Source organism: Lontra canadensis, unplaced genomic scaffold (assembly GCF_010015895.1).
Source record: "Lontra canadensis isolate GAN:19392208 unplaced genomic scaffold, GSC_riverotter_1.0 scaffold65, whole genome shotgun sequence".
In the NCBI taxonomy this organism is placed as follows: Eukaryota; Metazoa; Chordata; class Mammalia; order Carnivora; family Mustelidae; genus Lontra; species Lontra canadensis.
The window spans coordinates 964,675-984,978 of NW_022631059.1; the positions used below are offsets into that span (position 1 = coordinate 964,675).

The 20,304-nt window shown below is 63.4% G+C and overlaps 1 protein-coding gene across 12 annotated transcripts; it reads right to left on the minus strand.

The window, feature by feature from the left end:
* Positions 1–6,621: 6,621 nt before the first annotated feature.
* Positions 6,622–20,006, minus strand: SLC17A9 (solute carrier family 17 member 9). Of its 12 annotated transcripts, none has more exons than XM_032878818.1 (13): positions 19,842–19,994; positions 14,455–14,652; positions 13,929–14,068; positions 12,482–12,581; positions 11,166–11,306; positions 10,618–10,717; positions 10,314–10,334; positions 9,639–9,726; positions 8,643–8,677; positions 8,188–8,303; positions 7,500–7,555; positions 7,328–7,357; positions 6,622–6,793 (listed from the first exon to the last, which is right to left on the minus strand). In XM_032878818.1, the coding sequence occupies exons 1-13, from the start codon at positions 19,907–19,909 to the stop codon at positions 6,630–6,632; spliced, it is 1,257 nt and encodes a 418-aa protein (XP_032734709.1). In that variant the 5' UTR covers positions 19,910–19,994; the 3' UTR covers positions 6,622–6,629. The 12 variants fall into 12 exon arrangements, 11 of the variants coding, with proteins under 11 accessions (XP_032734709.1, XP_032734706.1, XP_032734716.1 ...); XM_032878815.1 differs by having other exon boundaries at positions 10,314–10,410; positions 10,618–10,714; positions 11,176–11,306; positions 19,842–19,987; XM_032878825.1 differs by having other exon boundaries at positions 10,314–10,405; positions 10,618–10,714; positions 11,196–11,306; positions 19,842–19,941.
* Positions 20,007–20,304: the final 298 nt, after the last annotated feature.

The window sequence follows — 20,304 nt, forward strand, 5'->3', positions numbered from 1 at the left end:
AGGAGGCTGACCCTGGGGGGGGGGTCGATCCCGGGAAAGGGGCTGGACCAACAGCTGCCAGCAGCCCCCACCCCCATTCTGAGCAGCCCCCACCCCCATTCTGAGTGAGGTCTAGGTGGCCCCCGGCACCTCCTACGGCCTGCAGGGCAGCCTCACTTGGCCTCTACAGTCCTGGGTTCCGGGCAGGTGCAAACAGGGAAGCCACGCTGCTGTGGGCTGATCTGTGTGCGCCGTCCACACGTGGAAGCTCTAACCCCTAGCGTCTGGGAAACAGGGTCTTCGTGGAGGTGTTTCAGTCGAAGCAAGGAATTGGGGCGTGCCCTTCTCCAGTCTGACTGTGCGTGGGAGAAGAGATCAGGACCCAGACAGAGGGAAGACGGAGGCCTCGGGAGGAGCCAAACACCGACACCTTGTCCTCGGAACTCCAGCCTCCAGAGCCATGGAAGAAGCCCTGGTCTGCTGCACTTTGTCTCCAGGCAAGTGCCGGGACAGGGATCCACCACCATCAGACCGTCTGATGGCCCTGGGCTGGTCCCTGTGGAGGTGCCTGGTCCTGGGAAGGGAGAGCTTGCATGCAGGCAGGAGGTATTGGCGGGTGGTGGAGAGGGGCAGGGCCACGAAGGCAGCAACGGTTTCCACCGGCTCAAATGTGGGGGGCCTGTCCCCCAGGCCTCCTCTTCACGGGGCGCAGGAAGAGATAGCGTGAGTGCCGGCTGAAGGCCCTCTGAGCCAGAGGAAGAGGGAGATGCAAGCCACTCACGGGGTTGCGGGACGGCAATTAATGCTAATGCGTTCAGTAATTTAATCGGACAGGCTGTATTTCATGCCGCACGTCGCTGGCATTTTTAGTGGTGTCTCCGTTGGTCTGTCCTTGGCACAGACGCTTTCCCGGCCCTTTCCTAAAGAGGTTCCCGGGTCCCCTGCCCACCTGCGCAAAGGCAGGCATTGCTTCTGCGAGGGACAGGGAGTGGGCGTCAGTCAGATTCTCTCTGAGCAGACCTCTTGAGCGGAGAGCGGCCGGGAGCCTCCGAACGTGGCCGCTGACCAGGGTGGGGGTGCCCCGCCGAGAGGCCCTCCTGCAGTCCCCCCGAGAGAACAAGCCCCCCTTCTTGCACAAGCCCGTCCCAGGCCCAGCTCAAACGCATCTGGACGCTCCGGTGCCCCCGGGAAGGCTCAGCCCCTCCTCCCTCCCAAGGGAACCCTAAGGAACCACCCAAACCCAAGCTACTTTTCGTCCACTCTTGTATCCTCCTGGTGGCCTCCGTGGTCAGGCACGTGCGGGGGCTCCAATGACCGGGTGTCCCTGGAGAGCCTTTCCTGCCCTGATCTGGAAATCACCTCCTTCCGGTCTTAGAGAGCACCTAGATTCAAGGTGCTCAAGGGAAGGAATTTGGGGGTCTGCTCTTGAAATAGTAGACGGGCTTCTTGGGGCAGATGGGTGTCCCTGCCCTGTGCCCACTTCCCCCTGAGGTGGGCGCAAAGCTGCCTGACGTTTGGGAAGGAGGCAGCCCCAGGATCTCCGCCACAGGTGACTCAGTTCTTCTTGATGCTGAGTATTTCCTCCCGCCAAACAGATGGGAGGGCAGAGCGCTCTGCTCCTGGGCCAGGCCCCTGTGTCCCACTTCCACGGAGCCCTCCACCCAGGAACCCCCAGGACAGACCCCAGGCTGGGGGCACGAAGCAGCACCATTCATGAGTTCTGCCCTCCGAGCCCCTGTCTAGTGGGAACCTCCACCACACCAGTGCTGGGTGTGTGTGTCTGCGTGTACAGGTGTGCATGTGTACGTGTGTGTGTGCGAGCACCCGTCTGCTGGATGGGGGGGCGGGGTGATCTAGGCAGAGACAGAGGCCGGGCCAAGATCTCGAGGTGGACAATATAGGCAGGGCAAAGGGGAGGTACATCCGAGCGACCCCAGGCGCCCGGTCTGAAGGCTGGGAGGACATGCAGGGCCTGGAGTCTACCCTCTGCCCCACCCCCCAGGCTCAGACCCAGCTGTCTCTGTGACCTCAGCAAATGTCTTTCAGGAGGCGGTCAGGGTGACGGGCACAGGACACTCTGGGGGACAGAGGCAGAGACGGAGAGAGCAGGACAGGGGTGTGGGTCCTGAGCTGCCCAGTTACATCGTTATTGTCAGGAAGGGACCCCAAGGTCTCTGCAGGTGCCCGCTGGCTGGCAGGCTCAGATCTGCCTGCTGGGCCCTGGCCAGTGAGAGGAAACACCCCACCTGGATCCCAGGATGTTAGGAGCAGGCTGAGTGTCTCCCACCCTGGCCCACCCCCACCGGTTCTAGGCACAGCTGTGGGTAAGTGCTGGTCCCAGTCCTCCCACGGGTCCCTCAGGACAGGCAGAGATGTGGAGCCTGGGGCAAGTGGACAGTGCAGGCTCAGCACTGGCCCAGGGCGTCTCTGCCCAGCACGCAGCCCCTACTCACAGCCCCAAAGGCCACCACCGTGGGCTCAGGAAGGGCGCTAGCCAGACTCGAAGGGGGATCAGCCCGGGGTCACTGCCCAGGGAGGGCCTAGAGGGCGAAGGGGTCCAACACGGAGGACGCGACTCTCCGCCACCTGGACCAGCCTCCCTGACGGCTTCTTTGAAACTTGGGAGTGTCTTTTGTATTCCAAAGGCCAAAGGGCCATGCTTGCCTTTAATTAAAATGCACGTCCTTTAATTAAAGGCCCCATAACACATGAAGGGCATCCACTGAAATAGGACATGCAACACAGTCATCTCCCTGCTGTTAATTACTAATTAATGAAGCTATTTCAATTAATAGCTTCCCCACCTCACTCCCCCTGTGACAGGTCCCGTGCTGGGGCGCGTCCCAGGATCAGACCCGCTCCCGCACCAGCAGCAGCCATGCTAAATATTCATGCAGCCACCTCAATGCTTTTCAATTAAACATAATAAAGTAAATCCCCGCGAAAGTGCCGCCCAACGAGTCGCTCATCTCTCCTTCCTCGGGCGCCGGAAGAGGGTGACGGAATGACCCACTGCAGATGGTCGGGACAGGGCGCAGCCTGGGCAGGCCTCCGCAAGTCCCCCTGGTTCTGAGGGAGGACCCACTGGGAGGGAGCAGGCCCAGGAGTCCCCGAGGGGGCAAGTGCGGACCCCCAGGGCACTGTAGTCCTACAGCGGAAGGACAAAGCCAGAAACAGGGCCAAGGAAGGCAAGGAGAGAAGTGGGGGGCTGTTCCCATGTTAATTACGAATCTTAAGTGCCTATTAAAGACGTGAGGGAGGGGCGCCCGGGCTCAGTCCTTTGAGCATCAGACTCTTGATTGTGGCTCAGCTGGTGGCCTCAGGGCTGTGAGATCCAATAGTCCTCCCGGCTCCGCTCTGAGCAGAACCCTGCTTGGGGTTCTCCCTCTCCCTCTGCCTCTCCTCCCATGCCCCCCACCAGCTCACACTCTCTTTCTAAAAAAAAGAAAGAAAAAAAGTGAGAAATGAGGGAAAAGTGTCCTTTGTGGTGACCAGGAGAGGACGGTCCTGTACATGGGTGGGAGATGAAGGGAGGGCCCCCGGGAGGCAGCCGGGACCAGCACTGGCGGGATCTCCTGTGGAGGCCACTGTTCCCCGAGTCTGAACTCCCACAGTCCCACTGCCTGCTTGCTCAGGTGGGAGGACAGCCCCTCTCAAGGAAGCCTGTGCCCCTGAGGACCCAGGGTCCCCAGCCCTGGGGAAGGGGGAGGGGGATGAGCCCTGGAGCTCCACTCCCTGGCCAGTTAATCGCCCTGTTCCAGAGCCGTCCCAGCGCCCCCCCCCCCGCCCCTGCTGCAGTGGTCACACAACCCCTGCACCGCATTGTCCTCTCAACAGTCCCCGGGGTGCAGCCCAGCGCTGGGAGCTCCGCCTGCCGCGGGCACTGAGCAGCCAGACTGGAGCCGGGGGTGGACAGGGGTGGAGGCCGGGAGGTGGTCCTCACGTGGCGCCAAAAGGACGGCAACCAGGGTCTGGCTCTGGACCAGCCTCGGGACACAGCCCTGTCCGACGGCGCCCTCTGTCGGCCAGCTGTGGGCGGCAGCAGCCTGGGCCTCCCAAGGCGCACCCAGGTGCCCCAAGCGCAGGTGCACACCCCCCTCCAGAACCCAGGGGGTTGGAGCCCCTCCTCTGGGCTCAGCAGTGGTTGGGCGGCTCGGTTCAGTGTGTGCTGAAGGAGGTGGCCACAGCTCTGCGCTCTTGGCCCCCCGCCCGTGTCGCCGCTGGACCCGTCCCCATCAGCCGGTGTGACCTGCCGGAGCAGGGGCCAGGGCAGGAATATGTCCCAACCTGCGTGTGGCATCTAGCACTCCGCCCAGGGCTGCCGCCCACCACCCTCCAGCACCCCTTTGCCACCAGCACCCTCCCTGCCGGCAGCCATGTCCCCCAGACTCTGGGGAGGCCTGACCGAGGTCCACCACTGACCTTGGGTGGGGTACGGAGAGCGCACCCGGCTCCAGGATGCTCCAGACCAGGGACGGCAGTGCTGGGAGGAGCTGGGCCCCTCTGCCGGGCACCAGGCCTGTGTCCCCCAAATCCCACGTACCAGCCTCCCTCCTCCGATGTTGAGGAAGTGACCCGAGGGGACCCCTGTGGCATTCAAGAGGCCAGGGCCTTGGCTGACACACATGAGTCTCAGGCTCCCCTTCTGACCAGACCCACCTTTGCCTCCTGAGTCCCACATTTGTTCAGGGGCTCAAAGTCCTAGACCCTGCAAGACCGAGGAAGGGTGGGAAGGGCCACCTCCTCGTTATGCCCTCAAAGAGCTTACGGCTCGCTACGGGTTAGAGACGCCCATGTTCGCAGCAGCCGAGAGGTGGAAACAACCCGTGTCCGTCCACGGAGGAACGGAGGAACAAAATGTGGCCTGTCCACCCAGTGGAGTATGGCTCAGCCTGAAAAGGGAGGGGAACTCTGGAGCCTGCTTCCGGGTGGACACCCCTGGAGGCCATCATGCTCCGTGGAACAGGCCAGTCACGGAAGGACACTTACTGCACAAGTCCCATGCTGTGAGGGACCCAGAGCCTCCACATCCACGGGGACAGAATGTGGACAGTGGGCACAAGTGCCTGCGAGCAGGGCAAGGGAATGTCGTTTAACGGGGACAGAGTTTCAGGTGGGGAGGGTGGAAGATTCCGGAAACGGTTGGTGGGGACGGCTGTGCTAGGACCCTACTCGGTGCGCGCCCGGGAACAAGGAGAGCCCAGCTACAGCAACCGAGGACCCGACCATGCCGGGTGCCGCGGGACTCTGGCCACAGGGAGTCTCCGGGGCTGGGCTCCGCCATCGCCCGCCAGGGTGGTTCAGTAAAACCTCCAACCAAGGACCGCGAAGGCCTTTGTGGAAAAGTAATATTCCTAGTGCATCCCTGGTCAAAGCCACGGAGGCCAGAGAACAGTCTGGGAACCAGGAATCTTTCTTTCATGTTCTTTCTGATCCAGCAGAGGGAGAAACAGGGAAAGATGCCCGCCATCCTCGTGGAGAGCTCCCCGGCCCTGCGGCCCGATTCTGGGGGTGCCTGCGGCAGGCAGTGGAGCACTAGCCACCCCTCCCCTCTCCCCTGCTCATTCTCCTCCACCTGCCCACAACCTCTGCAGGCTTCCTGGGCTGCGAGCCCAATAAAGCTCTCCTCCTAGTGGTTATTCTTTAAAAAAAAGAAAGAAAGAAAGAAAAGAAAGAAAGAAAGAAAGAAAGAAAGAAAGAAAGAAAGAAAGAAAGAAAGAAAGAAAGGGTAATAAAGTAACAGTCTTCCTCTTCCAGTTTAATAGCCATCATTTAAATAAATCCGGGGTGATTCTTTGACGTTCTCAGTTTCTGTTTTCTATGTATACATCTTGCAGGACCTGTTACTAATCCCCAAGGCAACCAGTTCCTCTGTTAGGAGAGAAGGAGGATGCGGGAGGCTCTCTGATCCCAGGGAGCACCCTGGGCAGGAGAGAGACCCACAGTCCCCTTATGCTGGCTTCAGTGGCTGCCAGGGAGGCAGAACACTTTGCCAGTGCCAAGGACCCACAGGGGAGGCGGGGTGGGTCCCCAAAGATGGGCATCTAGTCCACGGCCCGCCCACTGAATCGGGGTCTCAGTCTGGCTTCCTGGAGAAGCATTGATGCCACAGCTGCTAATGGCCTTCATGAGAGCTGTGGTTCCCACCCATGGGTGGTTCCCCTGGGGACACGTGGTGATGCCAGGAGCCAATGCTGGTTGTCATGAGTGGGGGTGGGTCACCTTGTAGGTGGGGGCCAGGTATGCAACCACAGTGCACAGGACGGTCCCCCTCTCCCCACGAAGAATGATCCGGCCTCACGTGCCGGGGGTGGGGGGCGGGTGAGTCTCGGCCAGCGGTGCCCCAGCCCCTGCAGTGACGGGCAACCCTCCCACCGTCATGACCTCGGGGGCCCGTGGGTCTGCCTGGAACAGACTGCGTGTGTGACGACACAGCCACTATTAAAAATACTAATTCCTCCTCCCACTGACAGGCCACGAGCCCTGGGGGAGGGCACGATCGCCTCACTGGAGAAACCGAGGCTCCCCCAGAGCTGCCCGACGCGGCTACGGCTCACCCTCCCTCTGCTCGCTCCGTCCAGAGCGGGAGGCTCGCAAACAGACTGTCACCCAAGGGAGACGGCACTGAAGGAACCATAGGGCAGGGGCAGCTAGAGGTCCTCGCGGGCAGGGCTCAGGTCCACCCGCTGGGCCTCTCCAAACAGCAGGAAAGTGCACAGCCCCAGGCTGCCGACGGCTGCCACCAGGTTGAACATGGATGTCCAGGAGCCTGTGGTCTCGAGGAGATAGCCCCCCAGGCTCACGCCCACGACACCTGCAGCGGATGGGGGCGGACAGGCCGAGCACTCCAAGGCGGTCCCGAGGAGGGCATCTGGTGCCGGGGCTCCAGGAGGAAAGGCCAGGGCCGGCCTGAGGGACGGAACCTGAACTCAGGGGTCCACACCGCCAGGCAGAGGGAAGGCCGGCCTCGGAGGGTCTCGGAGGGCCAGAGACCTCATGGGCTGCCCAAGATACCGCCCCCCTCCAACAGGTCCCTCTCCAGCCCCCATGGAGAATGAGCCCCAACATTATCATCCAGACACTCAACCCCGCGAACCCTGGGCCTCAAGGATTTGACTCACATCTGTGGGTCTCATGGGGGCTGGGGTACGCCATCAGAAAAGCGGACACCGTGGAAAGTGGCTGGGTTCTCGCCCTGCCAGCTCCAAGGTCTGCACTCTCCCCTCCCCACTGGTGTGGCACTGTGAGACCCTCAGGGGCACCATGCCCACTCTGCAGGGCTGGGGTACCCGAGGGGTGGGGAGACATGGGGGCGGGGCCACCAGGAGGCACCACACCTGCCTCTCACCTGCCAAGGCCCCAGCTGTGTTGGCCACACCTGTGAACAGGACAGAGGAGGTCACAGGAGGTCCCCCTACCCTGGGACGGTCCCTAGGGGCCCAGGGAGGGGTGAGGCTGGGTGAGGGATGCCTGTGGGGGAACAGTCACTTCCTATTCAAACAGGGGCCAGGGGTTCTCACCAAACAGAAAGCCGGCACAGGATGGAGCCAGGTCCTGGATGTTGACTGAAATGCCACTACAGGAGAGAGGAAAGCAGTGACCCCGGGACAGCTGCCACTCCCCTATGCCCAGGGCTGTCCTCTGAGCATCTGGAGCCTAGAAACTGCCAAGTGGGTCCTCAGACCTGAGCCCACGCTGGGGCACCGGGATTCGAGACCACACCAGGGGCATAGCCCCACTCAGGCCATCGTGCCCACCCTGCTGTCCCATTCCCACCACGACACAGTGCAGGAGTCCACTCCCAGGATGAAACGAACAATGGGAAGACAAGCTTGTTCGAATGCACAGTCACTTGCTGTCTACTAATTTGAAAACCATTAAGCGGCTGATTGCTAAAACAATTTCCAGTGACATCTTCCTTGTCAAATGCTGGGCCTGCTGAGCACCTCAGGAGGGCCACTGAACCAGAGGAAAGGGGCCAGAGGGCGCTCCTCCCCAGCCCCTCCCTAGCTGCAAATCTAGTTTTTCCCAATATCTCGGGTCCACGCAAGCTTGATACCTGGAAAAACGTGGGCCCCCGTGGCTCGCTTTCAGGTGAGCCTGAGCCAGATGTCTTCTCCCACACACCCAGATGCCAGCAGCCAGGGATGCTGCCAGGTGCCCGTGGGCAGCATGGGACAGCTCTGGTGGGGGGTGCCCAGCACTTACCTGTGGTTAAAGGTCTGCAGGCCAATGGACGCAGACGCAAAGACCACAGACGTACAGAAACTGGAGGTGTGACCCAAACACAGGGCGAACACGCTGGACAGCCCAAGGCCCATCACCTGCGGGAGAAAGGGGGTGGCAGGGCACAGGCCGTGGCAGACACTGGAAAGTCCCCCGCTCCTGGGGATGTGTGACGCAAGGCTCCATGATAAGCCAGCCCCACTGGTCAGACTGAGAGGGGAATGGGAGCAGCCAGGCCCGGACATGGTGCCAGGCTCAGCGGCACAGAGAACCCACCAACACAGCTGGGAGAAGCGCTCAAGTCAGCCAAGCCAGCCTCCAGCACTGGTCTAGGGCACCCTCCAAATGCCTTCTGGGTCGGGTAACTGGAGGTCAAACCCCTCGGGTCCCAGGAACCAAACGGGTGTCCAAAGAGACTCATCCCACCCCCTCTCTACCTGCATGAACTTCCGCACGGTGATGGTCCTGTAACCTGAGCAGAGGGAGACGGGGAGACGGTCCCATCGGCCCATTTGTGCTGAGCCCCTGACGGCCCCTGGTGGGTCCCAGCCGGCGCGGCTGCAGAGAGGGAGCAGGGAGGGGAGGGACAGGCCCTGGGCTCGAGGTAGGGTGTCCCTCGTTGTGCAGGAGGCGTGTGTACACACGTGAGTATGTACCTGCTCCCGGTGTCCTGTGGGCTCGGTGCACACGTGTGCGTGTGCATGTGAGAGCACGTGCGTGCACGTGTGCATGAGTGTGTCTCGTGTGCAGGTGCGATGTGAGCGCTTGTGAGCATGTGTGCACACGTGTGAGCGCGTGAGAGCATTGAGTCATGTGTGCAGGTGCCGTGCATGCGCGCGTGTGTGTGTGCGCGTGTGACCACAGGTGCAGTGTGAGTGCGGGAGCCCGCGTGTCAGTGCGTCCGCGTGTGTGTATCCATGTGCGAGCCCTGCACTGGGCGTGCCCCTAGAGGACCCTCCAGGATGCGGTGCAGCAGACGCACAGAGGGAAGGCGGTTGGGATGGTCACCGACGCGCTTTCTGCACGTGTCTCCGCAGCATCTCCTCCTCCCACCGTGTGCGGACAGCACTTGGGTGACCAGGACGTCCAAGCACGTCCGAGCTCTTCACCCTCAGGGGGTGCTCACTGGGGCTCACGCACACAGCCCACCCCGACTTATGACCTCTGACCCCATCAGATGACCTCTCCTCCTCTGAAGAAGGTCGGGGCCGCATCCAGCCCCTGGGGAGGAACGCCACAACCACAGGACTCGGGTCCTCTCACGGCGCCCCACTCCCCCAGGGAAACTGAGGCTGGGGTCTCATGCTGACAGGAGGTCCTCAGGGGCAAGGCCCCTTCCCATCCTTGTAGAACTCCCCAGGAGGGGTGCCTCCCGCCCCCCAAGTGTGGCAAAGTCCGGGCTGGTTCCCAGTGGCCCCTCCCCCACAGCTCACCCTGATTGATAAGATGGTCAGACAGAAACCCGCTGAACAGACTGGCGGGAATCGCCACCAGCCAGGGCACCACGTTGAAGACCCAACCCTGCAGGAAGGAGGGAGGCCTCAGAGGGGACAGTTTGCACAGGCCGGGTGGCTGCCCAAGGCCCCTGATGCCCAGGAAGTTTCTCCCCCACACAGGCTGGGCTTCCGGGCTTGGGGGCCTCTTTGGCCCTGACGGTCCCCCTACTGGCCAAGCTCTGGGCCCACCAGCGCGGTCTCCCTGCAGGCCGAGCCTCCCCTGTGGCTCCCCACACCGTGACCCGGCTGAGCTGCAGGTGCGGGCCCGCCGTGGGGGGGTCCTGGTCACCAGATGGGGAGGGTGGCCGGACGGCTGGGCTGGTGTATACCAGGCTGCCCGGCAGGGGACACCCCTGCCCACGTCCCGACCCCGCTGGCCCACCCTCAGAACGACCATCCACAGAACGGCTGCCGAGCTGTAGGGGGTGTTCAGGGTCCGTCCCGGGAGCAAAGGCCGTGGCGGCAGGACACCGCCCCGCCAGGCCCAAGTGCCAGCCGTGAGGCTGGGGGTGGACATCACAGGGCCATGTCCGCATGCCGGAGCCGACACCGAGTCCCAGCCCTGGTCTGCGGCGCCCCCTGTCCCTGAGAGTGCTGGCACGGCTCACCCACCTTGGAGCTGGGGAACGTCTCCTGAAAGAAGGTGGGAAGCCAGGAGAGCAGGACGAAGAAGGAGCAGGCTGACGACAGCTGCGAGGAGATGGCTGCCCTGCGGACAGGTGCCAGGCTCAGCGTCCGTCTGTACCCCAGCCCTGCCCAAGGGGTGCTCTTGTGAGCACGGCCCCCCATGCGCCCCACAGGGCCCAGGCGTGGAGGTCAGGAGCCGGGGTGGACTCACACCAGGGAACACCCAAGACCCACCACGCTCGACCCTATCCAGCCGCACCCCCACACGCACTGTGGTCCCGATGCTCACCAGACTGAAGGCTTCCGGAAAAGCCGTCTCCAGGGAACTTTGGTGTGCCTGGACATCGGCAGGCCTTGCGCCAAGATGCCCAAGGCCAGGATGAGGTCTGAGGGGAGCAGGGCATTTGCACATGAAAGATCCTCACCATCAGGGCACAGCCCGGCTTGCTGCCAACTGGCTCCTGTGGGGGGCAGCTCCCGTGGGCCCGGCCTGTGTGTGGGCCCCACCACGCTGTCCTCCCTGCACGCATCCTGGGCTGTCGGCATTTACCTTGGAGGCCCCACACTTGTGTGGACCCTCAGTCCTTCCCCTGCCCTCCGATCTCCCAAGCCCTGTTTCCTGCCACCCTCAGACCAGCTGCCCCCCCCAGCTGCCCGTGCCTGGGGGGGCGGCGGTCCCTGCGTGCCTGCATGGGCCTGAGAGTGGGCACTTTCCTCAGGCTCCAAGTGGGGCAAAGCCGCAGGTCGGGGTCCTGAGTCCAGCGGACGGCAAGCGACTATGGGGGCGGGGGCACGGGCACCTGGCCCTCGCCCCTCCCAGGGCAGCTGTGTTTGCTGGCCACAGTACCTTTTCCATTCAGCAGGCACCTGTATACGTAACACACCCACAGCAGCGTGAGGCCACCAGAGAAGTAGAAGACACTTGGCCAGCCATACCGGTCCAGGAGGAGGGAGCCCACGGCCCCTGTCACCAGCATCCTGGAGGACAGACAGTGGTGTGGCCATGACCCCAGACTCCACTCAGGCCAGGTGATGCCTCTGAGAACCCCCGCCCCTGCCCCGTGGGACCTTGCCACCAGGAAAGCAGGCCCGGAAGGCCCCATCTGAGCATGTTTTGTGAGGGGTTTGGAGAATTTGGGGAGACTTCTGGATGCCTTGGACCCGGGATCCCCGCACTGCTCTAATTCCTCGCTCCCCGCCCGCAAGCCGGTCCCCATGGTGGTGTGACTTCTAAACTAAAAAGGCGGCGGAGATAAAAGGACGGTGTCGGGGACTCAAAGGGAACCCCCTGTTGTCCATCTCACAGGCACACAAGCCGACATTCTGCGATTCCTAAACCCAGAAGCAGCACAGCCGAGCACAACAGCTGGATGCCTGGCGGCTCCGGGGTTCCAGGCACCCCCGTGGGGCCGGCCCTCCCGCATGCCAGGCCGTCCGCAGAGCCGCAGCCAGGACAGTTAAAGAGGGGACGGAGGAGGGAAAGCAGGGCCGGCAGGCGCGGGGGTGCCTTCCCCTCAGCACCTCCGTGGGGCAGAGTCTCTCCCGGTGCCTCCCAGTCTATGACACAGACCCAGGGCCCCCCGCTGAGGCAGGGTTTCAGGAAAATGGCACATCCTTCGTGGTACAAGTTTGCCCCATGCAGCTTATCCAGAATTCCCAGGGCACGGGTGCCCTGGGTTTTATTTGGGTGGCTCCTGGCCCACCCGCAGCATCCCCCGGCCCTCCGATTTCCTGTCTCCATCCTGGGGGCAGTGGCATCGGGGGCCTGAGCCCTGGGGCATTGAGGCCCCGTCAGCACAATGACATGGCCCTTCTCCCTGAGTGAGGCCTCCATGCGGGAGCACGGGCATGACGTCAGGACCACGCCCTGTGCCCCCAGCGGACTGCACCCTCTCTTGCCACCCCCCCGGCACAGATGGAAGGAGCCTCAATGGACTGGCCACTGCCCCGGCCCACGGGCCTCAAAGCCACGCCACTGGCCCAGGCACCAGGGACAGAACATGCACCGAGACGCACGGGGATGGCAGGTCTCCTGCAGCCCAGAACCAGCCTCCCATGTCACCCTGAGCTGCATATGCGCCCACGTGGCCTGTCCCTGCCTGGACCCCACGGGCACACCCTGTGTCGCCCGGGGTCCCTGGGCCAGGACTCACCCAAACTGGGAGCCGGCCCCCACGGTGCTGTAGGTGAACGCTCGCTCGCTCTCTCGCACCTTCTGGGACAGCAGGCTGGTCAGCGCTGGAAAGTACACGCCTGAAACGAGTGGAGAGCTGTGTCCCCCAAGAGTCACCCGGGTCCTGCGAGGGGGGCCAGCCAGGGTGGGAGCCAGGCTGGGACGAGTCGAGTTTGGGGTGTCCTTCTTGCTGACCTCACCCACAAGGACCAGCAGGACTCAGCTAGACTCCCCGCGTCCCGCGTGGGAAACAGCTGCACTCACAGTCCGGCCAGTAGCACACTCGCAGCGCGGGCTGTGGGAGCGACTTTGGGTCCCAGCTGGGGCTCCTACTGCCATCACCCTGACGCTGGCCCCAAGCCACACCAGCCTGTGTCCTGGCATGGACACCCACTCATGCCCACGCACGCCCACACTCGCGTCCACACTCACGTGCATACTCGTGCCCACACTCGCGCCCACTCGCGTCCAAGGTGCACGCACAGCCTTGTGCAGCCGCAGCGCCCCGTGTGACCCTGCCTTGAACACCCCCCGGCCATCGCTGTGCGGGGGCAGGAAGGGAGCTTGGCTGAAGTTTCCTTAAAACTTCCTGTAAGTCTACAATGATTTCAATCTGATTTTGATTTTGATTTTCCAAAATCTGATTTTGTGGTTCCCTTTTCCATGCTTTTCTCTAAAAGTACCAGGAAGAACTAAGAGGCCAGCGGGTGAGATGGGACTTCGCCTTCCCATCAGGGTCCCACCTCTCCAGCCCCCGCCAACTGCCAGTCACCCAGAGTGATGGCTGCCCCTCGAGCCCCCTGTACTGGGCCACAGACTGGCCTCCTGGGAAGATGGGGACATGGCCTGAGCTGAGGGCCACCTGGCTGGGCACCCCGAGAGCCGGCTCCTGCAGGGGCCAACGGCCAGTAAGCCAGACTGCCAGGGCTGGTTAGCACATTGGGAGAGGTGTCGGTCCTGGGTTGGCCCCGGGGGCAGCCTGTGCCCACAACACGCGGACACTCAGCAAATCCCCACTGCGCCGCGGGCCATGGTGGCGACAGTTACCACACACCAGGCTGGCTGCCGCCATGTCTCTGGAGCAGAGGAGGGCGTCTGATGTTAGAATGTGCCAGGCTGGGAGGTGTCTCCAGGGCAGGCAAACCAGCCGGTGAGAGTCGCTGAGAGCGGGCGTCTGCCAGCGCAGTCCACACTCCCGCTGCCCTGCCCAGGGCCGCACAGCCAGGCCCGAAGCTCTGGCCACCCTATCAACGGCCACACAGGGCCGTGGACATGCCTCCTCTGATCTAGGGCCCATCCCATGTGGGAGCACTCGAGAGGACAGGCATGTGCACGCATGTGCACTCACACACGCGTGTGGACAACGTGTGCACCCGCTTTGCTCTCCCACGGCTGAGACCAGGAGGGACGCTATGAGGCAGCCCTACCTTGGAGCAAGCCCGTGAGGATGCGCGAGAAGGTCATGAAGACCAGGTGCGCGCCGCTGAGGTGGGTGAGCAGTGGGGTGGCAGCGGTGAGGAAGCCCCAGGCGCAGGCGGACAGCAGGATGACCTTCTCCCCGCCGATCCTGCAGAAGGACAGGGGGACAGTGACAGGAGCGCGGCGGCCAGACAGCCGGGCAGGCTGAGAAGATCCCACCCGCAGAAACCACAGCCAGAGCCCACACAGGCTCTGCCTTGTCCTCCTCTGCAGAAGAGGCCGACGGTAGGAGTGCAGTCCAGCCTGTCCATCTGTCCCGACAAGCACCGCACTGGGCTGCCGGGGGCTCCTCAGGGTGCTGAGCGCCCCCGGGGGAGCTGTGCACCTGCCCGCACCACCCTTCTGGCCTCCCCCGTGGAGCCCGGCTCTCCCAGCTCCTGTGTTGCTTGGTGGGGGTGGGCAGGTGCACATTCAATCTGCAGGAGCCCCGGCCCCAAGGCAGTCCAACCCCGCGTGGGGAGCAGCGCAGCTCACCGGTCCCCCAGGTGGCCTCCTACCACCTGCGTCAGGCAGTAGCCCCAAAAGAAGCTGCTGAGCGCAGTGCCGGTCTCCTTCTTGTTCCAGCCGAAGTCTTGGCTCATGGACACGGCGCACACGGGCATGCTGACGCGGGCACAGTACAGCAGGCATGTGCCCAGCAGCAGCGTTCCCGTCCACGCCTGGCACTCGGGCCTGCAGGACAGAAGGGGCCGCATCAGTCCTGGAGGAGCAGCACGGCCTCCTCCAAACACCCCGTCCCCAGGTCTGTGGCTGAGACTGCAAAAGAGCCTCTCACAGCAGCAGGACCGGGAACGACCAGCCAGGTAAAACGGGCGGCAGCTGGAGGGTTGTAACCCCTGGGACTGGACCAGAGCACCCAGGTCCCAAGCAGCTGACAGCTCAGTAAGCTGCCCAGGGGGTGCTGGGGCTGAGGCCGAGGGAGGGCCTCCCACAGGGTGGGAGCCGGACAGTGGGTCCCCAGAGGGTGCCCAGGAAAGCGGTGTCTGCCCAGCAGAGGACCTCGGGCAGGGGACACGGCGCCTTCAGGGCAGTCGGCTCTTGGAGAACCTGGGCCGGGCTGAAGCAGCCCTGCCTGCCAGGGCAGGTGTCCACACAGGGATCATCCTTCAGACTCCTGGCCCCTGCTCCTTGACTGGCCCTGACACCAGGCAAGTCAGAAACTGCATCAGCCAGGGGTAGATGACAACCCCATGCACGTGGGACCCCAAATGGGGTCCTGGGGCATCAAAACAAACAGCAGGATCTCCACGAACAATGGGCTTTGGCTCCTAGTGCCGTGTTGACATTTGCTGACGGGACGAAGGCAGGACACAGACAGATGTGGCAGGAGGTGCCCTGGGCATAGGGGACCCTGGACCCTTCAGAGAGACTCTGGAAATCAAGAACTGTTCTCAGAGACAAAGCGGACTTTTCTACGATGAGAGAGGGAGGAGCTGTGGGTGCCATTCATGTGGGCGGGAGATGGGCAGGGGTGCTGCGGCGGCAGGGGCTTTGGGGTGGCTGGCAATGCCTCAGGCGGTGGGCGTGGCGCCAAGGGGCAGGCAGTGAGGGCAACAGACTGGCGGGGAGCTCAGGGGTCCCACCCGCACCAGACGTCCCCAGTAGGGCACGGGGGCAGGCGGCCGGCCTCTCCCCCAGGAAGAACGACCTCCTACATCTGAGGGCACCTTCTCGCCGGCAGGTGGCGCCCAAGCCAGGAAGCAGATCGATGGGCCTAATGAGATGTGTCTGTCACCCCACAGGCAGGTCCCAACCTGACACCCGGCCCGCCTCTCCAGGGGAAGAGCTGGCCAGGGGCACATCAAGGTTGCCCCGCCCAGCAGGGTGGACGGCCGACCCTGGGAGTCGTTCTGGGGACTCACCGGGGAGTGTGAGTTTGCCCCTGCCATCCGTGGGGCGCACGGCTAGCCCGTGGGCACCTCTGGTTGAGGTTGTGGATGGGCCTCTTGGAGCCTGTTTCCTCAAAGAAGAAGGGCTCACGCCCGTGACATCTGCCCCTTGATGGGTCAGTAAACAGCAGAGTGACCAGCAAGTTCCCGATGTCCGGAGCCGTTGCAACTGCCTGGGAGGGAGGTAAGGCCACCATGTCCACGTCCTCTGGCCGGCATGCCCATGTGCGAGCATCCCCCTTGCAAACCACCATGTACTTGTCCATAGTCAGGAGGAGGAGGCACTCCGCCTGGCCAGGCCTGCGGCGGGACCATCCCTCCATGGCCGCTGCCCTCGAAGAGGCCACAGTCCCACCAGCAGACACAGCTGATGAGAGGTTCGCCAGGACCACGAGGGGGTTTGGGGTGAATGAGTCCGGTTCCAACAGCCCGGCCTTCGGTCTCCCAGCAGACCCATATCTGTAGGCCAGGCCCCATCTGGGGCTGGTTTGGGAATTCCAGGTCCAACGCGCCGGCCGGCTCTCCATGGGGTGTGCAGCGCAGTAGAGAACTCTGCAGGCAGAGGGGCTGGGGCGCCGTCTGCGCCCACCCTCCACGTGCACGGGGAAGAGGTGGGACCACAGATTTCAAGCTAGATATTGGTGTCCAAGGGGTGCCATGGGTGGGACTCTGGGGCACCCCTCTGCTGCCCTCTGCGCTCACATGAGTCCAGTGGGAAATAGGGTCCTGTGCTAAAAATACACCCAGTTCTGTCAATCCAGAAGCCAGACACCAGACCCTGCCTTGGCTAGGCTGGGGGGAGGGCACTCCACTGGGAAATGGGCCAGTGACCCCTCAACATCATGCCCCCCCCACTTCCTGGTTCTTAAAATGTCCCTGGAATGATTCAGAAGCCAAGACAACAGGGCAGACCGGACAGGTCTCAGTGGCCTCACCTGCTGGAGAAAGCAGCATGGAGGGGCCGGCCTGGAGGGCAGCTCACCGGCTCTCCCTCTCAGCTACTTTTCTATCCAGAACAGAAGACCATGAGGTCGTGGCAGGGCCAGGGGGTGGGGGGCGGGCATCTGCACTTGCTCAGGGGCCATCTGCCCCCGATATGGGACCCTGTGGGCTCGGGCATCTGTCTCTTCCGGGGTTCCAAACCTGAAGAGAACAGCCCGTCTACCCAGTGCCCCTCCCTGGGCCTAGACCAAACCCGCCCTGTGAGCACTCACCCCGGTGTCCGTCCCCATGTGCCCATCCTGAGGGCAGCAGGCCTATCAGGGATTTCCGAGCAAACAGCCCTGCTGGCCTACTAGGGAGGCCCAGAGGAACACAATCCAAATGGCCCATTCGAGCCGGGCCAGCTGCCGGCCTGTGCCTAGCCGGCTGCCGCCCGTGGAGCCCCTGGGGGTGTGCCTGCCCCGAGGCATTGCTGTGGCCTCCAGATGCCCCATCCCGGGTGACCCACATGGGCCCACAGTATCCCTGTGCCTCCACGTTCAGGCTCACTGCCAGCATCCATGTGCCTGCCCGAGGGCACTAGGAGGACAGCCGGACATGGGAGCAAAGCTTTCAACATCCCCTGACAGCCACCGTCCGAAGGGGCCCACACAAAGGAGCTTTATTCCCTTCTGTGGTCAAAGCCATGGAGGGTCACCTGCCCACCTGGCCATTGGGGGCCTCTTCCTGGTGAGCCCAAGAGCTCCCATGAGAAATCCAGTTAGAAACACCGGGGGCGCCTGGGGGGCTCAGTGGGTTGAAGCCTCTGCCTTCAGCTCAGGACATGATCCCAGGGTCCTGGGATCGAGCCCCACATCGGGCTCTCTGCTCAGCGGGGAGCCTGCTTCCTCCTCTCTCTCTCTGCCTCTCTGCCTACTTGTGATCTCTGTCTGTCAAATAAATAAATAAAATCTTTAAAAAAAAAAAAGAAAGAAAGAAACACCGGAAGGCCAGCTGAGGCTGACCCGCTTGGGAAGGGTGGCCCGTACCTAGACGCGATGCAGCCCCCTGGCCTCCTCATGACCACAGCAAGCCAAGAAAGGCCCTCAGCGTGCAGGCCACCAGTCTGCTGTGAGCCTGTGTGGGGCTAGGTGCTGCGGGCTTCCTCCTTGGGCCCTGGAGGCCCCCCAGGCCCTGAGCTGACAGGCACTGAAGTGACTTCCTCTACAGCTGGTGGGGACACAGAATGAGCAAGTCTGGCCAGAGGCGGCGACCCGACAAGGACAGCTGCCTGAGGGCTGGTGAGCACGCCAGGCCCAGACTCCTTGATCTTGCGGAGGGCTGTCTGGGAACACAGAGGCTACGGCAGGACGAGCCAGGAAAGCTCCATCCTGCTCACTCTGCCCGGTCCTGGGCCTCAGGTCCATGCCCTGAACTCAGCAAAATGCTTCCTATGAACCTTCTAGAACCTTGTGCTTTCTGCCAACGGCCCCTGTGCATAAGAAGCATCCACGGCTGAGCAAATGCGTGGCCACGTGGCTCCTTGATTCAGAAAAGGGAACTGGGCCAGCGCTGCAGGCCTGGAGAGAACACACAGGTCCGGGGCCACCGGCTGCCCCCACCCCAGCGACACGGCTGATGAGTGGCAGCCCTGCCTCCCAGGGCCACAAGAGCAGATGCAAGGTTGTCAACGCGGAGGGCACACCGCATCAGCTGCAATAAACTGCCACACTTCCTGTGACTGACATAACTGTCCACTCAGGGGTGGGGGTGGGGATGACCTCATCCCAGCAGAGCTCAGGTCCATCCAGGACCCCCCCAGACCCCTCCCCGAACTGCTGCCTCACCTGCCAAGGGCCGGGGGGGCTGCAGGTGCTCCCTCCTGAGCCACAGAGGGAAGAAGTTAAGAGAAGGCCAGCCAGAGCCACAGAAACCGAACCCGAGAGGGAAGTTTGCAGAACATGCTGTAGCCACAGCCACAACACTCTTCCCACACGGCCATGAAGCCTGGATCAGCACCTCAATAACCAGACAGCAGGGAGGGAAGACAAGAGCGAGGCAGGCCGCAGGGCACTCCTGGACCCGGCCTTACCCCTGAGCGCAGCGCCCTGTCCCGGGGATGCTTGGCAGGGAGACCCGGCCCTTCTCCACCCCACTCTCCACACCCCGTCCTGCAGGAAACTTCCAGCTTCTGCGGGCCACTTCGCAATGTCGGCCCCTCTCCAGCTTCCCCACTAGCTTTGCCCTCATCTTGCCCCAGCCTCTGGGGGGTGGGGGGCTTCCCCTTAGAGGCTTCCTGCAAGCCTGTGCCTGGACGCAGGGGCAGGAACCAGCCGTCGCCCTGCAGAGAGCAGGCTCCCCGGGCACTCAGAGCTGGAGGTGGACTGGCCTTGGGATCCCAGGGCCCAACATTGGACCCAGCGTCCAGCTGGCTGGCCTGAGGGGCCGTGGTCCACAGAACTAGAGCAAGGGCTGAGGCATGTGGTCTGGGGTCTGGGGTCTCCTCAGAGGGGCCGTCGCATGTGTTCCTGCCCTGGGGACTTCTGCACGCGGCAGTGGACATGGACACAGAATATGAAAAGGAGTGGGCAGTCGGCCTGGGCCCCGCCCATGGAGACCACAGCACACATCTGGCAGGTGGAGGCAGGACTCAGACCCACCCCCCACCCACAGGCTCCCCAGCTGCCCTGCCGGGTGACCCTGTACCACTCCCCCTGGCTCTCAGGCCTGGAAATCCGTGTGGTCTTACCTGGCAGGGTCAGTCCTAGGACTCCCAGCTGTGCCTGTGAGCCGGCTCTCCACCATCTAGGATAACACCCCCTGCCCCCGGGCAGGCCTCCTGCAATTCCTCCTGCCTGCACAACCCCAGGACCCTGGAGGGCCTGCAGAGGGCTCAAGGGGCACTCGCTGGCCCTGGGACTGGATGGAAGGGAGGAGGATCCTGGATTGGGTCTGGGTAGTACACGACCTCAGGGGTTGGAGTGGTGGCCTCGGCCCCTTCCCAAGCCACCACGCTCCCCCCACTCCCCCCAACCCACACCTTGGCCCCACCTGGACCACTGGGTATTCTCGGCCCCGTCCCTGCGGGCCTCCTCCAGCGGCAGCGGCTGCGGCTGCATCGGGGGCGGCCGTCCACGGGCACACGGCTTAGCGCGTCCAGGTTGGGCTCCTGCCTGGCCGACCCACACGGGCAGCACCGCCCAAGGCCACGTGTCAGTCCCAGCGGCGCTTCCGTCTGGCGCTCCTAGGACGTGTCGCCCCCGACGGCCACCGCGAAGGGCGGGCAGGCGGGCGGGCGGGCGGGCGGGGCGGAGCACACCACTCGTCCCCGCCCCATCCCCGCCCGGCGCTCCGAGGGCGGCTGTCAGCATCCACCTCCCTGCTGCTCCTGGGGGCACCGGCGCAAGCAGACCGGGAGGGCGCAGGGTTCCCTGCCGCAGGCTGGACAGACCAGGCTATGGTGGGGCTGTGCAGGGGCCGTGCTGGGTGGTCCTGGCACAGGGCATTTTGACTT

Bases quoted from the DNA above. Each gene is read 5' to 3' on its own strand.
- SLC17A9 (XM_032878815.1), bottom strand. From the start codon at position 19,909: ATGCAGCCGCAGCCGCTGCCGCTGGAGGAGGCCCGCAGGGACGGGGCC. The intron at 11,307-12,481 runs GTGAGTCCTGGC...TCTGTCCTCCAG, and splicing joins GGGGCCGGCTCCCAGTTTGG to GATGCTGGTGACAGGGGCCG. The intron at 9,727-10,313 runs GTGGGTGAGCCG...TCCTTCCTGCAG, and splicing joins AGACGTTCCCCAGCTCCAAG to GGTTGGGTCTTCAACGTGGT.